This window comes from Rhincodon typus, chromosome 5, assembly GCF_021869965.1.
Source record: "Rhincodon typus isolate 14 chromosome 5, sRhiTyp1.1, whole genome shotgun sequence".
NCBI lineage: Eukaryota > Metazoa > Chordata > Chondrichthyes > Orectolobiformes > Rhincodontidae > Rhincodon > Rhincodon typus.
Window position 1 is genome coordinate 94,646,757 of NC_063336.1, and position 18,999 is coordinate 94,665,755.

At 37.6% G+C, this 18,999-nt stretch overlaps 2 protein-coding genes across 2 annotated transcripts in view; one reads left to right on the forward strand and one right to left on the reverse strand.

Moving 5' to 3' along the window:
• Positions 1–18,999, reverse strand: part of mcph1 (microcephalin 1) — a 265,997-nt gene that overhangs the window by 119,909 nt on the left and 127,089 nt on the right. The window lies entirely within an intron of this gene.
• Positions 1–18,999, forward strand: part of LOC109931991 (angiopoietin-2) — a 70,297-nt gene that overhangs the window by 35,755 nt on the left and 15,543 nt on the right. The window contains exons 4-6 of the mRNA XM_048596593.1: positions 4,461–4,641; positions 10,428–10,529; positions 12,734–12,900. Coding sequence (XP_048452550.1) covers positions 4,461–4,641; positions 10,428–10,529; positions 12,734–12,900 — 450 coding nt within the window. The remainder of the gene's footprint in view (positions 1–4,460; positions 4,642–10,427; positions 10,530–12,733; positions 12,901–18,999) is intronic.

The following is an 18,999-nucleotide window of genomic DNA, read 5'->3' on the forward strand; positions in this document are numbered from 1 at the left end:
TGGACCCTTCTTCAGAAATGATTTCTGAAGAAGGGTCCAGACCCAAACTGTCAGCTTTCCTGCTCCTCTGATGCTGCTTGGCCTGCTGTGTTCATCCAGCTCTACACCTTGTTATCTCAGATTCTCCAGCATCGGCAGTTCCCACTGTCTCTGAATTTTCTAAACAACTTGTCCAGAGATGTTACTGCACACCACTACTACTGTGCCACAAGAAGGCCCTCTGAATTATTGTGTTAACTTTCTCATAGAAACTACATTAAAGCTACAAATTTTACTTTCATTCAGGAGATGATTAAATAATTAATTGGGTGACTGTAACATTTTCTGCTGCTGAAGTGTATATTCCATATGATTGCCTGCATTGGTTTACACTTGTTTTCAGGAGAGAGATTTTCATTGCATAGTATCTAAAAGGTGAAGGGTGACACGTGTGATGGACAAGATTTGTACAGAGATTTTTTTTCTGTAGTTATACTAACTAGCAGAGCTGCCATAGCATAGCTTGTGGTAAGGCGCCTTCAATCCTTATAATGCCTAAGTAGGTTCTGTCAAAATGATGGAACTTTTTAGAAATAATTAGTTTTTGTAAATAATTTAGCATACTTGCCGTCATTGCTCAGATCACTGAACACAGGAGTTGGGACATCATGTAGAGGGTGTACAGGGCTTTGGTGAGGCCATTTCTGGAGTAATCCGTACAGTTTTGATCTCCCTGCTATGGGAAGGATATTATTAAACTGGAGAGGTTCAGAAGGATGTTGCCAGGATTGGAGTTATAAGATGCCGGATAAGCTGGGACTTTTTCCACTGGAGCATAGGAGGTTGAAGGTTGACTTTATAGAGATTTTATAAAATCACGAGGGGCATAGCTAAGGTGAATAGCAAAGTTCTTTTATCTAGGTTGGGGGACTAACCCTAAAACTAAAGGGCATATTTTTAAGGTAAGAGAAGAAAGATTTAAAAGGGGTCTGAAGGGCAACTTTTCACATAGAGGGTGGTTTGGATGTGGAATGAACTGACAGAGGAAGTGGTGAACGTAGGTACAGTTACAACATTTGAAAGACATTTGGACAGGTACATGAATAGGAAGGATTTAGAGGGATATGGGGAAAATGCAGGCAAGTGGGACTAGTTTAGTTTGGGAAACTTGGTCAACATGGATAAGTTGGACCGAAGGGTCTGTTTCCGTGCTGTATGACTCTGTGACTCTGTAATTGATAGCTATTGCTGACTGTACCTTATTGATGCTTTGCTTTCTGTTTTAAATTGTTCCTGCCATTCCTCTTGCTTGCTACTTGCCTGTTGGGTTATTCCCAGCTATTCAGTTGGGAATGGCTATTGTTTCAAGTATATGATACTTAAGTCAGTCTGACACACTTCCAAAACAAAAATCTGAAATACTGAGGTGTTACAGCAACAGAAATAATATTCCATTTCATCAACAAATACAAACAGTTCTGGGGCAATGCAGCTAACTTGGAGGACAGACATCTAATGATATTATGAAGAGATAGTAAGAACTGCTGATGCTGGAGTCAGAGATAACACAGTGTGGTGCTGGAGGAACACACCAGGCTAGGCTGCAACAGAGAAGCAGGAAAGCTGACATTTCTGAAGAAGGGTCCCGACCCGAAACGTCAGCTTTCCTGCTCCTCTGATGCTGCCTGGCCTGCTGTTTCCATCCAGCTCCACACTGTGTTGTTAGTGATATTATGAAGACCAGGTTAAACCATCTTCTACAAGATTAGATGGAACAACTGGAGCATCTTAAGTTTCTCCCCACATGGAGGTGTTTGGAAGCAGATGAAAAAGGCTCGACAAAACCAATCCAGAACTGGACTGAAGAGGTCGATGGTTTGTTTTCAAAAAACGTCAAACATTAAGTCATGTTGAGTTAAAAGGCCAAGACATGAAGTAACCACAAATATCTTTGAAGTGATTGAGATTGCTGAGAATGAGCAGAGAACAGCAGCTCAGGAGATCAATATAATTCAGCATTCAAATAAAAGAAGGTTTTTAGGTTTCTAAAAACTCCATATAGGTTCCATGAAAGGCCCTGAACTACAAATTAAATCAATGGATGAGATGCCACTAAGTTGAATATAAATTTAAGGGGACACTTAAAATTGTGTTCAAATGGAAGCATGCCAGCAAGTTTTCAGTACTACAATGACCCTAAATCGAGCAGACATCAGCTATAATAAGCAGCAGTTTCTAAGGCAATAGGATAGCTCTTCCTTCTCTGGGACATTTTAACTCTAAGTGAGAGTAAAATAAACCTTTGACCTTCACAATGATGTTTTGTGCAGGGTGGTGTACACCGAATAAATCATTTTTTGACTGCTTGATATGGCAATTAATAGCCTATTCAAAATTGATTTGAGAAAGCTGTAGGAAGCTTGGATGCCCAAAGGCCTGCATACCTTCACTGTGGCAGAATAAGGAGCCCCATCATAGTTGGGAAGTAGTGAGCGCAACAGTCTTTGATTAAAAAATTTTTGGCCTGGGATCACAAATAAACCATCTGATCATGAGTCAATGGAAATGACAGTTTTGAGGAAACTAAGTCTCAAAGGGATACCATTGTGCAATGGAGCAATCAGCTGACAATGATTCTGTTTGGACTACATTAAATTGTTTCGATTACACAGATGAGAAAGAAGCATTGATCCTTGAGTGATGCCCTCAAGGAAAGTAACATATGGACCATTATTGGGGACACATTTGCAGTTCATTTTATTTCAGTACTTTATGCTTCTGCTGACTCAACAGGTAATTAACATAATTAATAACTAAACTGCGCACATCATTTATTGATTCAAAATATTGCTATATAAATGCACTGGAAAGAGTAGGACATTACGTATAATGGTAGTTTCGAGAAGAAAGAAAAGCCTAATTCTAACTAACACAAGTATGGCTATTACAGCTCTAATGGCTCAAAGACAAGTGGAACAAAACTAATGCTAATGACAATTAAAATTAATGTCAATATGAGATATTCATGATGCTACGGCCTACTGCTGTGGCAGAATGAAGAAATAATTTGGAAAATAAATCATAAAATAATTGAGTCTACACTATGTAATGTAATGATATTGTTTGATTGAGAAATAAAGTACTTAAGTGAAAGTAAAGCCTTTAGTTGAGTGTATACAAACATCCATGGGACACCATCCACACAAATCAACTAGAAACCAATTATTTGGACTCCAGTAGCAATAGAGAATGTAAGAGTGATGTGCTTTGTTGAACTGAAGAAAGCCTGTGATGACAGTCTAAGGTTAGAGATCAATATTAAACTGAGAGATTTGGGCATGCAAGGAGCTGTGGAATCTGGAATTGAATCCTCCAAATTACATCACTGTTTAGAGTGTGGCAGCCTCACCATGGACGCAGAATGCTATAAGCAATGATTAATGATGCCCATAACCAACTCCACAGGTACGAGCCAGAAACTACACGCCAAAAATCACAGTATCTAAACTCAACGGACCAGCAATGGACTACTAGAACAGGCCATCACCATCAATCAACACAAAACCAAAACTAAGAAGGGACATAAACTACAGGAAAAACTCACCAAACTGATCCACCACAAAAACAAGGACAACAAATTGGACACATGGATAAGAAACCTAACAGACAACTCACAGAAACTGAGAAAGCTGTCCTATTACACGGACTGAACTATAACCACAAAGATGCGAACGGAACAGACTTCATGGTTGCCCTGGAGACTACATTAAAAGACAACAAACTTATGGACGAAACACAACAAGCAATCCGACAAACTATAATTCCCACACAGCACAGAAGGAACAAAGGGACAACCTGAACACAGCAGAGAGAAAAGCACTAGACAAACTCAAGAAAGACAAGAACATCATAATCCTACCAGCAGACAAAGGGCAAACAATTCAACAATCTCATCCACAACCTGAGCTACAGATCCTTGCCAATACTTTAAGCCTCACCATGGTTTGGCCGGGGGTTGGGGCATAATTGCTACTCTGAGTCCTTTCCAATGCATGCTTGCATTTCAGATGGTTCATGAGTCACCTATCAGGAGTGCAAACCTCTGTTCATTCCTTCTAGTGTGATTGTTAACTCATCCTAGCCTGACTCGAGTCTAGAATCTTTCTGAATTGCACACGAACCATTTCACAAAGTACAGTACATTGACAATTTGGGCTATCTAAAAGCATCTGTTTCAAATCATCTGTTGAGACAAATAAAAATGATACAAAGATGTCTTACAAATGTTCACTGAAGATGCTAACTTTCAAATCTTAAGCACTATTTTTAAAATAATCAAATACTTATTTGACTACACTTCTTGGTTAAGTGACAACAGTACATTTGTTCTAAAATGCTCTCTAAAAATGATTTCATAATTCACCTATCTTTCCCAGGACCCTATAAAGGAAATACCATTTCTGTAGTTATGTTTAATGTAGTTATTCTCAAAGTTTGCCGAGTGGAAAATTGTTAAACTGGAGTGGCAGATTCCTGTGGAGTGCTTTAATTCCGAATTACAGCACTTTAGAACAGGAAAGGGTGAATGATACCATGGGCTCGCTCATTGGGAGTGCAATCAATTTATTGGGAGGAATGAGGAGGCAAGCTAGTTACCAGCAGGTATTTATTTCCTGCATTGATAGTACTGTTGCAAATCTTTGAATATTCAGGCAGCTTCGGGCTCTGCTGTCTTCAAAACTCCTCACAAAACAGATCCAGAGGAGTAGATTCAATACTCCACAGTTTAAATAGGGTTTATTCAAGTTTAAATATTTGTTTGCCTTCTGTGCAGAATGCATTTATTCTGAGAATGAGAATGTCTTCATGAGCCACGGGTCCCCACTGTCATGGAGAAATAAATGAATAGTAAGTTCATGCCTCTCAATTCTACTTCAAAAGTCTGTTCGATGATTCTTCTCCAAATTTGGAGCTCTGTGGAGCGTCCGTGAGGTGGGCACCCCAGAATAATTTTGCTGGTCCTTTGTCCTTACCAGGGAGATAAAAGAACAACTTGGGGTTAAATCTTTGCACTGGGCTTTTGAATACTCATGAACCAAGAAGGGAGGAATATACCCCTCTCAGCCTTGCAAGTCTTCCCCAATTTAAAGATTCCCAGGGTTTTCCACTCATCAACACCCTCAGGCATGTACTCCACTCACAGCTTATTTAGGCTATTGAGTTAATATCTAGGTCTTGGAGTTGAAACGTTAGCTAATAAAATACTACCTGCTCTTACCAGCAAAAGCAGAGCTGCTTGGAATTTTATAGTTATAAATTTACATTATGCACAAATGAGGCAGTCTCAAGAATGAGAAATAATCAGTATTCCACAAATTTAATCATAGAGTGTAACTGTAGATCCATGTCTTTTTATTCTTCTGTATTTTTGGTTGTGGACTGGAATGTGAAAAGGACTGTAGAAATGATTACTGCACGTTTTAAGAGCTGACTGATTTTTACACTGCTGTTTGTTAATGCAATGGAACAAGTTTACTGCAGATCAGATGGAGCCAGGGGGCGTATACAACAGGAAATTTGGCCAGCAACAACTAGCTGATTATTCTGTGGAATAGTGACCAGTTGTCAAAAACAGAGGCCTTCTACCTAGCTTAACAGCTTGAGTGTGTGAATGTTTAGCCAGAAGCCATCAGAACTCCAACAAGGAAGGAAATTTTTTTTCCCCTGTAGAAAAAAAGTTAATCCTGAAGAAAGCCAATTTCCTCTCATCAGTTGCAGTAAGCTGTTACTTTTAACAAATAAGCTAGAGACTTTGGAAGTGTGAACCAGTCACTCTGTGCCTCCTGCAAGCAAGTGAAAGTAGCTGCAGAAGCAAGAGTGAAGTGCAGCAAGCCCTGACAAGCCATAAGGATCATCTCAGTGAATACTGTGGACAGGGACTATTGATCTTCCCAGCCTTACTATCCACCTAAAACACCTTTTTCTTCCCATGTCTATTAAATGTATGAGAGTGGAGGGGGAGTTTTATAAGAGAGAGTTCAAACTAGTAGAGTTATATTTTGATGGCTCTTAATTGTTTGCCTGCAGTTAAAATGATTTTATGTAATAAATAGTAATTATGGTTAAGTGTAAAAATCTGGTCCATGCTTTCTGTGAACCTGAGCCTAAAAGACATGAAAATTAGGGAAATTTGCATACTGTATAAAACTTCTAACTTTTGTGACAAGTATAGGAAGGATGTTGTGAAAATTGAAAGGGTTCGGAAAAGATTTACAAGGATGTTGCCAGGTTTGGAGGTTTGAGCTATAGGGAGAGGCTGAATAGGCTGGGGCTATTTTCCCTAAAGCGTCAGAAGCTGGACAGTGACCTTAAAGAAGTTTATAAAATCATGAGGGGCATGGATAGGGTGAATAGACAAGGCCTTTTCCTCAGGGTGGGGGAGTCAAAAACTAGACAGCATAGGTTTAAGATGAGGGGGGAAAGGTTTAAAAGGGATCTAAGGGGCACATTTTCACACAGAGGGTGGTGCATGTATGGAATAAGCTGTCAGAGGAAGTGGTGGAAGAACATTTAAAAGGCATCTGGATGGGTATATGAATAGGAAGGGTTTAAAGGGATATGGGACAAATGCTGGCAAATGGGACTAGACTAATTCAGGATATCTGGTTGGCATGGACAAATTGGACCAAAAGGTCTGTTTCCATGCCGTACAGCTCCATGATTCTATGACTCCAGGAATAGTGGGGCTTGGTTTCCATTACAAAACCCCAGTGAAGCATAACAGAACTCAATTTTTAAAATGTCTTAATTCAAATGAATAATAGGTATGGTTTACTCTATTATTACTTAATTAATAAACAAGTTATAATTTCAAGGTCCTCTCATGGATTATGTCTCTACTGAAAATATTCTGTTGTTAGAAAGAGAATATTGCACTACTTCAGTAAACTGTCAAAACAAAACTGGTACAGGGTACTGGAAACCAAGTTACTAAAAATGGTAGACAGTTAATTCTAATACTTGAAGAGCCTTTCTTAATCAAGTAAGTACCAAATCACATCTGTGCTTTCCTGCCAAGTACAAAATTGATACGTTATGATACCAAATAGTCAGAAACACTTGCCAGAATGTCTGTAACTAGATTGATGATTATCAAGGAGCAAAGTAATCTTTTTGGAAGCCACAAACTATGATATAACAGAACAAATATCTGCCTAAAAAAGTTCAGCTTAGATGTACTGAATCATTTACTCAATTAAAGAGGGTGATCCATCAAAACTGAACATTTTCACAAGATGACAAAATAATTACAGATCAGTGAGGTCATTTGGCTCCTTTTGAGGAATCATACTAAGATGAGTGTTTTAAAACTTAATTACGTAGACATAAAGGCAGAACTCGCTAAAGTAAACTGCAAAATTAGTAAAGGATAGGCCAGGAGAAATGCAGTGATGTTCAAGGAGATATTTGAGAGATTTAACTGAGAAAGAAAAAATATAGAAAGATGCATAATACGTGGTTAATTACAGAAGTTAAAGACATTATCAAACTGAAAGAAAAAGTGTATAATTTCATGAAGCTCAGTGTAATGTCAGAAGATTAACAAAATGTTAAAAGAACAGCAAAGAATGATTAAAATGAAGAGGGAAAAATTGTACTGTGATACTACTAGAAATGTTTTCTAGCGGTATTAAGAGAAAGGATAAGTAAGTAGCTTGGTCCTCTAGAAAGTGAGTCAACAGAATTAATTTTGGGAAGTAAGGAAAATTGAGGAATCATCGAACAGATATTTGTGTTTGGCTTCACATTGGAAGATAATATCCAAGAAATGTTTGAAAATCAAAAGATGAATGGGAGGTAGGAATTTAAAACAGTGACAGCCATTAAGGAAAGGGAAAGCACTGAGAAAACTAGAAGACTGACAAAGTCCTGTTGGATTTCATCCTAGAATCTTAAAAAAAACATACCGTAGTAGATGTATTAAATCATAATTTTACAAAATTCCCTAGATTCTGGAAAGGTGCTATCAGATTGGAAAATAGTGAATTTAATTCCTTATTCAAAAAAATGAAGTAGAAAGCAGGAATCGACAGGCTTGTTAGCTCGACATTTGACAGAAGGAAATCGCTGGAATTTTTAATTAAGGAGGTTGTACCAGGGCAATTAGAAAATCTTAATGCAATCCAGCAGAGTCAATATGGTTGTGTGAAAGAGAAATGATGTTTGACTAATTTATTAGAGTTCTTTGAGGAAGTAACGAGTAACATGGACAAACAGGAACCTTTGAACGTGGTGCACATGGATTTGCAGAAGGCTTCTGACACAAAGTTACTACAAATAAGACCTTAAGATGTAGGGAGTAACATATCAGTATGGGTAGAGGATTACTTAACAACCAGGAAACAGGATAAATGGATCACTTTTGATGTACTCAGTTGAATGCTACAAGCATCAGTGCTGGGACCTCAACTACTTAGAATCTTGCATACCGATGAAGGGACTGAATGTATGGTTTCAAAATTTGCTGATGTCATAAAGATAGGTAGGAGAGTAAGTTGTAAAGAAGACATCAGGAATTTCCTCAAAGGGATACAGGATACGTTAAGTAAATAAGCAAAAATTTGGCACATGAGGTATAAAATGGGAGACTATGAACTTTTCCAATTTGGCAAGAAGAATAGAAAAGCAACATATTATTCAAATGAAATGAGATTACAGAATTCTGAAGTTGAAGGGATCTGGTGTCCTGTTACATGAATTACAAAAAGCTAGCATATATGTGCAACAAGTGATTAAGAAGGCATTGAATTTTCTTTTATTGAAAGGGGAATGGAATATAAAAATAGGGAAGTTTTGTTACAGTTGTACAGAGCATTGATGAGACCACATCTGTAGCACTGTGTAGAGTTTTGCTCTCCTCATTTTAAGAGAAATGCAGTGGAGGTAGTACAAAGGAGGTTACTTGTTTGATTCCTTGGATGAAAGGATTGGTTTTATGAAGAAAGGTTGGACAGCTTGGAGTTAGAAATAATAAGAGGTGATCTTAATGAAACAAAATAGTTCCTGATGGAACTTTACAAAGTGGATGCTGAAATGAGGTCTCCCCTTGTGAGGGAATGTGTAATGAGGGGATTCAGTTTGTTAAAAAAAAAAAGGGGGGCCTCCCATTTAAGACAAAAGCAATGTTTTATTTCCCTCAGAGGGTCATTAGCCTGTTGAATTCTCTTCCCCAAAGAGCAGTCAGGGCAGGGTCATTGAACATTTCAAGGCTGAGTTAGATAGATTCTGGAGTAACAAGACAGTCAAAGTACGAAAGGTTCAGATGGGAAAGTAGAGGCCACAATCAGATCAGGCAAGATCTTATCTGTGGAGCAGGCTTGAAGGGCAGAATCGTTTACTCCTGCTCCTAATGTCTATGTTCATATCCAGTCAGAGATTCCAATGCCACCTGATTGAATATGAAAATATGAACACTAGTTAGCTTCTCTAGATATTTGGAGGGGGAGTTGTGTGGAAGTGGCAGCGGTTGAGTTTAATAAAAGCATCATAGCATGCAAATATGGGAAAAACAATTTCCAATGGCAGAAAGGTTACTAACCTGAAGGGACAAAGAATTAGCTACCAAGCCAAAGGCAAGACAAGGATAAATGTTTTTGCACTGTGACTTTTTCTGATCTGGAACCGGGTGCCTGAAAGGATAGTGAATGCAGATATACTAATAACTTTTGAAAGAGAATTGGCTGAATACTTGAAGGGGAAACATGCATAAGGCTATGGGAAAGGGCAGGGGAGTGGGACTTAATGTGTACTTCTTGCAAAGTGCTGATACAGGCATTATGAGCCAAATGGCTTTCTTCTGCATTGCATCATTTCATAATTCTATGCTTGAACAATGGAAACACCATTTCTGAGCCCTTGTTATATTTGTATTTAATGCTAAATTTAATCTAAATGAAAGATATACATTAGTACTATAATTAAGATTTTAATAAATAGTAATAGCTATTGGTGAAATTGGTGCATGATTTACAATCAAGAAAGAAGCACCAAAAATCCAATTTCAGATCATGTTCCTGTGTGGATTGTGTCTGAGATACGTAAAACAGAAAAAACATAATTGCAAGCATTACACTAAATCATTGTAATTTTGCAACCAGTGCAGGAAGCAAAATGAAGTCATGAATTAAGTGCATCAAATAATGTGTAAAGTACAAACAAAATACTGTGGGTGCTGGAAATCTGACAAAAATGCTCAACAGATGGCAGTATTTGTGGAGAGAAAAAGTCTTCACGTTTCAGCGCATTTGGTCAAGCCTGATTTTCTAAAAGTATGTTCGACCCTGTTTCTGAAAGCCGACTGAGAATACCAGTGGATGCTAAATTGAAAAGTTCTAATTAGCTCACAAATATATGAAGTCAGTTGTATTATATTTATCCTATTACAACAGGCATTTTGTGATATGGAATCCAATGGAGGAGGATGGACTGTAATACAACGTCGTCAAGATGGCAAAATGGATTTTCAACGCACATGGAAAGAATACAAAGTGGTAAGATTTTTCAAAGTGACTGTAGATAACCAGCAAGTGCAATGGGCCCTTCTATCCTTTAGGATCTGGATTCAAATTTGGCTCAGACTGATTTAAAGATAATAAGTGAAAAAAAACAAATCAGCAAAAATCAACTGCAGATGGGTGACCCGAGTCCACAGAACCAAACTTGGCAACGATCTGTAAATTTCATTCAGATTGGCCATAGAAATGGCCATCTGGGAAATGTACATTTCACACTTGTATACTGGAATTCCCCTCTTCACAGATTATTGTGGACAGTGTTTAATTTTGTGTATATATCTTGAGGAAGTCAAGTGGTTATTGGTCCTGTATGGACTGACTCCATCCTTGAGATAATGTCATTGCTGTGAACCACGTAACAGTAATTCCCACAACTCCCACCCTGCCCTGTCCTTCTACTGGGTAAAACAGTTGTGGCAATTCAGATGCTCTGTGTCCAAAAGTTACCTTTATCTTCAGATGTGAAAGTACACGAGGCCCAAATCCCATCACTTTACGCAGATCTTTTACTTATGTAATCTTAGGAATCAGATCCTTTTATAAATTTGTGCTTTGTGTTGAGTTCCCTGATACGCATGCACCCCACTTATCCTGAGCCACCCACTTGTGCAGGCAAAAGGAACTGACACGTCTTTGGAGTGATTGGGAGAAGGAAAAATAATTTTTTTTCCCCAACATTAATTCATGGAATGTGGGTATTGCTGGCTGGGCCAGCATTTAGTATCCGTAACTAGTTGCCCCTGAGAGATGCTTGGCTGGGATGTGGTGATTTAGTTTGAGTGTGTGGTGGGAAACTGAGACTGGGACGAGAGTGGGAAACAGGGATTTGGAGAAAGAGGGTGGGAATACCACCAGGAGGGCTGTCAGCTAATCACAGTCAATGTTTTCCGCAATAACTTGTTATAAACAAAAGTAATCTGAAAGATTGTAATAAATTAATTCAAAATAACAGATGTTCAATGTTCTCAGCTCTAATGATTAATCATGTTAAAATAATCATTTCAAAGGAAACACATTACAGAAGTCTAGGCAACTACCAGGAACATTTGCAACATTTGTTTTACTTTTGTGGGATTAATTAGCTTTGAATTTCTCTCAGTATTTGTTTAAAAAAATGCCTTCGTTCTCTGAACATGTGTTTCAGAGGCCCGTGCATGTTATAAATGGCCCCAATTCAGGCTAAACTTCTTCATGAATAGTTGGCATTCCTCCATACAGTTGAGATGACCTTACCCTATGTTGTCATGAACTCCTTTTTTCCTACGCCTCTTGAAGGTGCTTACTTGTATAACTCTACAGATACAAGTGCCCTCACAGGACGCATTCAAATAGCATTTTGTTACGTGTGTGATGAAATAAGATCAGTCACAGTAAAGCCTAATGCTGACTTCACCAGCTGTGCATTATCCAACAATGGTCACTGGATGGTGATCAAAAGCAGGCATATTTCTGATGATTATTTCAGGGGAAGGAAGCCAACTGCAATGGCCTCAAGCTCAAACCAACTTACTGAACAGACTAGAAGTCAAACTTAAGGTTTTGCTGGTCTAAACAGCTTAGTAACATTCTGGGAAACACAGTTGACCACTTTAATATTGGGAACTCATTGTGGTAATCCAATTGACAAAGAGTTATATGATTGTCTGAGTTGGGGCTCCAACAAACTTTACTCTAAGATAAAAGGACATAGATGCTTCCACATAGTGAGATAGGTTGGATGCCAATTTGTGCGGAAGAAAAGCACATTGTTTACCAACTTGCAACTAGTAATAGAGTGGCATTGTCACATGCTGTCAAATTATCTTCCCAGCTGGGAAAAGGTTCAATAAAGGAAAACCACAGGTATAGAAAAATACACACTAAAACTCAGGGAAAATATTGATAAATAATGTGTTATTCATATCACTTCTTAAAAAGTGTTTTAGAATAAAACTCATGAATTACGACAATGTTCGAACACAATACTGCAGGAGATCTTTTACATTTAATAAATAACAGTGCAATTCTACAAACTGAGCCTGATTACTTCAGTGGATAGGAGAGATGGCAGAAAGGCGTGGTTCAGTTTTGCAATTTCACTCTGCTTCTGTAATCACCAAATAGTACTGAGTATGTTGAACATTCTTTCATTACAAATGTACAAAAATGTATTGCTGTAAGTAAACATAATTTGTTTATAGGGATTTGGTGATCCTGCTGGAGAATATTGGTTGGGGAATGAATTTACTCATCAGCTAACCAACCAGAAGACCTATGTCCTTCGTATCCAAATGCGTGATTGGGAAGCAAACGAAGGCTTTTCATTGTACAACCAATTCTACTTGGATAGTGAAACGCAGAAGTACAGGTCAGTATTTCAGAAATAATTATCATCTGGAAAACTTGGGCTGAATTTTTGTCAGGGTACAGAGGTGATTTTCAATATGTGATTAGCCACAGTGAAATTTGTTTTGGTGGAAATTCAGTTCCTCCGCTTTGCCAACACCACACCATTTTCCTTCAGCCCTTTTGCATGCTGAGAATGCCTGGTTTCAAACCCCACTGAGGTCAGGCTCCCCAGTTCAAATGGGGACCAAAAATCTGATTTCCTCTTACACACGATTTTAAACAGTGGGTATGGGGTTTGGGAAGCTCATTAAAGCATGGCAGGTTTGGTATGACAATTTGTGAAGAAAATGGAAAAGCTGCTGAGAAGTCTTAATTGTATTCATGTCAATTGTACAGAAGAATGTTACATTGACCTTTCAGATAATATGACAATCTTCAAATATCAGTATTAGATATAATATATACTTTTGTAATGCATTGATTTATAAGGATCTATCTTTTTGACACTTTGATTAGACTTGTGCATTTGTTCACCCAGTGCTTTTCTCATGGAGAAAGTATTATAAAGCAATGAAAAGAGTTTAATACATACTGCCAGTCTGTGCCATCATATTTTCCATTGCGATTTTAATGGTTCCAAGCTTATTTTTTAAAAACGCCTGGTTTTAACACTTGAAAAAAATCCTGTCATTGCTTTCCTACATTGATTGGCAGACACTCTGCAATGAAAGTGAAATGAGCACTCTCTGTTCTTGCCTGTCTGAAGGCCAGCCTATTGTTTGGACAAGTGTGGCCACAATCAAAGGTTCACCAAGTTTCAAGTGCTTAATGGGATTCGGCAAGTTCATCCCAGAATGAATGACATTATCAAGATGTTGTAGTAACACATTGTGCCTTTGTCATGGCTTGTGGCAAGTTTATAGGATGACAAGTATGACAGTCATCTTTATTCAAACAGAATGCATTTTTCTCAGTACTCAATGATATGCAGATTTTGATTGGATGTTGAGGGATTCACCTTTTTTCACCCAAGCAATGTAAAATATTTTTATTGATATTGCATGGAATCTGAGGACTGTACATAGTGCATACTGGATGAATGGTTACGGAGGATGCATGGGGAGCATGTCAGTTGCAAGACTGACCTAAAGGAAATGGTGTATTCATGGGGACATGGAGGAGGCTGGGCTGACATTTGGGAGTTTTCTTTGAGCTGAAAGGAAGATTTGGCCCCGTGTTTCAAGAAGCGGATACCTGTATACTTTCTGGCACAAATTAAAATTTTTACTATTTGTGCTGTGCATATCCTGCAGACTTGTCTCACCTTCAAGACTTATGCCCTGCAATAAGAAGCAGCTCCAACTATTTAAATGGATACCTATAAGGTTATTAGGAACATCTGAAGACTGTAATTCTATAGTTCCATTCTGGAAATCTGGTTCTGGATACAAAGCAAGAACAAAGGGAGAAACAATTAATTAGAATCATACCTTGTCTTAATTTATCTCCTCTGCATTTAAATAAAATACTTGTTTTGTTAAGTATCCTTGCAAAAGTTCAGGTATTTGACAAAAGATTGTGAAATATTATCAGTGTTTGAAGTGAAAAGAAAATGAAAGACAATAGGTGCGTTATTCAAAAACAGGAAGAGAAAAGTGTTCAGAGAGGAGAATATTTAGGGGAAGAGAGAGAATGAAAAGGAAGAAAGATTGGGGCATACATAATGCTAATTTACCCAGCTAAATTTGGGTTCACAAAATAAAAACAAAGAACTGCGGATGCTGTAAATCAGAAACAAACATAGAAATTTCTGGAAAAGCTCAGTAGGTCTTAGTAAGGGTCACTCGACCTGAAACGTTAACTCTGATTTCTCTACACAGATGCTGCCAGACCTGCTGAGCTTTTCCAGCAATTTCTATTTGGGTTTACAAAATCCTGTTTCCATGATTGGAAAATCGAGTTAGTTCTTCATTTGCATTTTGGCACTCTTTGTTGCTTAATCAAATTGATTTCCATTTGTTATTGATTGTTTTGGGTGTTACATCCTTTGCTGATGGCGCGATGGAAGGGAGGCGGAGGTTGGTGCCCTATGTGAATCTGTCTCCTGTAATTTTCAACTCAAAATCTACAATTGCAGTCATTTCATTCGGGCCCGTCTCTGTCCCAGGCAGCTATAGAATGTGTTTTGTCTTGTGAATGTAATTCCACTGCCAATATCAAAGATGAATATTTGTTAAGACTAAGACACAAACAAATGTGAATTAAATGGAACACAAGACCAAGGTTTACTGGTGCTATTGTTAGAAACAAGTGTTACTAATCAACGCCACAGAGTTTTACTACATTTCAAATGCTGAGTGAATTAAATAGACACATCTCTAAACAAAACACATGAAAACAATAGTGAACAAAACATCAGCTGCACCATCGCCATCATGACTTGAGTTCCATGATTAAACATTTCAGTCCACATTATATCCTAGGAGAGGGGATTTTAAAAAAAAACAGGGCCAGTGAGTGAAACAAAAACCTGGAAAATTTTTCTCTGCCTTCAGACAATCAAAATTGTACAGTACCGGAGATGACATTGACACAGAATTAGTATATCTATATATTTGGACCCTGCAATAGTAAAGAACAAGTTCAGGTCCCTTTCAAAGGCATTGACAGTCAACATCAAATAGTACCAGTCAGCAATGAATTTCAGAGTCTAGCTCCCTCGAAGCACTCTGACAAATTGAAATAATCTCTCTGTAGGCATATATTTTAATCCTTCCATTATTGTATATACCTACTAATCAAAAAATTCTGTTTATGATTTAAGTTTTTTCAGATACCAAATTTACTTGGTGGTTAACAGTAATACCTCCAAGCATTTAATTCAAAACTAAAAACTGAAAATAAATCAGTATATAGTAGCTAGTACAGGTCTAACTGAAATTCCAAACATTTTACTGATACCAAATAAATATGAAACTGTGTGAAAATAGATCTCATTATTCTTCTGCAAAACACAAGATCAGCAAAGTCAAAATTCTATTTTGTCAAAACAACAGAAGGACAGCTTCCTTGGTATCACCATGGTAAGCCATTTACACCGTAGAAATGAGACAGTAGTATACACCACCTTTCACATGGAACAAACTTGTAAGAGTGTTCCCTAGAGACAAAAACAATTAATGGTTCCTGGAAAATAAATAAGTAATAGTTTCCTTACTCAGTGAGAGTCAATAAATAAATTGAATTGTTGCCCTCACGTATCACATTTAAGTAAATAAATAAATTCCTGCACATATGGGTTTTTAAACAAAAGACAATCTATAAATCTTAAATTACTAAATAAATTTCAATTTTCTTTTATCAAATACTTCTGCTTTTGTGTGAAGCATTACCAATGGTTCTGCCTAAATAAGCACATTTATGTTTAAGACTTCTATTTGGAATGCCTCCAAACTTGAATAATGCTGTAATTTCTTCAAGAACATGCTGTGTTATGCATTATTTTGCTTTCCTGCTTGTTTTTCAATTCCAACACATGCCTAAAAAAATCCATTTACAAAACATTGCAAAATACAAGGATGGGCTTCAAGTCATTCCAACCGAGTTCATTCACCACTTATATTTTCTTGCAGTACTTGTTAAATGTAGCTGCAAGAAGTTGGCCAGTCAAAAACATGGCCAAAAGTTTCTACTTTGGCTGTGAGCAGTGATGTGCAAATAAATTAAACTAAAATTACTTTACTCTTGCAAAGTGAATTGTTTGCTCAAGTTTCCTTGTATATTGACATATATAAAATGTGCCTTGAACTAACACAAATGGGCAATGTTTTTATAAAAAATACTTAAGAGTAGAAATCTGGTATAATTTTATTAATACACATGAAAATGGATTCATGACAAAAAAAAATTAATCTAGTCCACTGCTGCAAATCATTTGAAATAATTGAAAATACTTTTTGAAAAGTCTATACAAAACCACTTCCTCATTTCATAAATTGGTCTTCTGTAATTCATTGCTTAGTAACTTTTAAGATTTGAATATTTAAAAACTTTCACAAAGATACCCATAAGTGCTCTTGCTCCTTTAAACAAGTTTATTTTTCACAAAGCCTCGTAGGGCTGAAATAAGCACAAGGAGTGCAAACTTGATGGCATGGCCAATATCTAGCATAATGTTAGAGTTAGAGTCAGATTCAGAGTCATAGACATTCTTGGATTTACTCAAAACAAAAGATGATTTGCCTTGGGTGTAAGTTGCAATTGAAGTTCTTTGATCTTTAGCCTTGGTTTGGCTGATTTTGGGTAAATTGCAAACCAGTGAAAACTCCAGACGTGTGTATAGATCATCCTACCTTCAAGCCTTTAAAAAGATAAAGAATTCATGTTTGGCTTTACATTTGATATTTTAAGCAAAAAAACGCCCAGTAATCCCAGCTCCTTCCTCTGCTCCAAAAAGCAATATTTTCACCTCAGTCACACTGCAGCTTGTGGCTAGTTTTTGCAAATTATTACTCTTAGCATATTCGTTGAATAGTCAGTATTGCAAACAGACTTGAAATTTGTTAAGTTTCTGGCATGGATACAGGCTGCAAGTTGGACCTTGATACGTTGTTGACCATCCTTAGGGGACATTGATGAATTTGAAGCTGCAAGATTTCAAGTACAGGCATTTGGGGAAAAGGGGGTTATTGTGAAGGGTTGGGTTCTGATTCTCAGAGCCTTTCAAAGTGATGGACCAGAAGACTAGAGGAGAAAGATACTTGAGGTATTGCCAACCAGAGTGGGTTGACAAGAAATGAAGGAATATGCTGTATTGTGCATTATTTTGCTTTCCTGCTTGTTTTTCAATTCCGATGCATGCCTAAAAAAATCCATTTACAAAACACAGCAAAACACAAAGATGGGTTTCAAGTCATTCCAACTGCTGACAACAGTGGAGAAGCAAAATTAATGCTGTAAAACTGCCATATGTTGGTACTTTGAACACCAGAAACTGCTTTAAGTGTGACTACAGGTCAGAGGTAGGTTTAATTGTGAGGACTAGTTTCTTTCCATAAATAGCCTTGCCTCGGCAACAGCATTCACATCATAGTCTGAAAATCATAGTTATAAGACTTATTCTGAACCTAGGCCAACAGCATTGTGCAGGGATTAGGGAGTGCTGTATTGTTTAGATGTGTTGTCCACCCAAGTGAACTGAAAAGATCCTGTACAACTTTTCAAAGGGGGATGAAGTTCTGCTACTGTCTGGCCAAATTCAACATGTTATCTAACACCTAAAACATTTCAGTTTGTTGAATTTTGATCTGCTGATATTGGTCATCTCATTTCACATGTCACAGCAGTGACAACGTTTCAAAAAAAATGCTTCAATGGCAATATAGCACTTTGGGATGTCCTGAAGTTGAGACATGCATTATAAAAATGCAATACCCTTTTTAAAAAAAATTGCATCTCAATAGTCAAACCAGCATATAAGTGCGATGAGATATGCTATTGTTATTTTATAGTGTCTCATAACTGAGAACAATCTAAAAAAATCCATGAATGCACAGTCCCATTTTTTCTTAAATCAATGATATTAATTAAATTTCCTCCTTCGTAACAGCAAGTTAACATATCAACAAAGATGCCATATTCTGGAAATCTGTGTGTTATGAATGTAGTAGGGGCTATATTTTTAAACAAATAAAAAGAACTGTGGACGATGGACATCAAAAATAAAACCAGAAATTGCTGGAAAAACACAGCAGGTTTGGCAGCATCTGTGCAGGAAAAGCAGAGTTAATGTTTCAGGTCCAGTGACCCTTCTTCAGAGAACCTCAGAGTACAACAGGATCTTGATCAGATGGGCCAACGGGCCGAGGAGTGGCAGATGGAGTTTAATTTAGATAAATGTGAGGTGCTGCATTTTGGAAAGGCAGGACTTACTCACTTAATGGTAAGGTCCTGGGGATGTTGCTGAGCAAAGATACCTTGAGTGCAGCTTCACAGTTCCTTGAAAGTGGAGTCGCAGGTAGATAGGATAGTGAAGAAGGCATTTGGTATGCTTGCCTTTATTGGTCAGTGCATTGAGTTCAGGAGTTGGGAGATCATGTTGCGGCTGTACAGGACATTG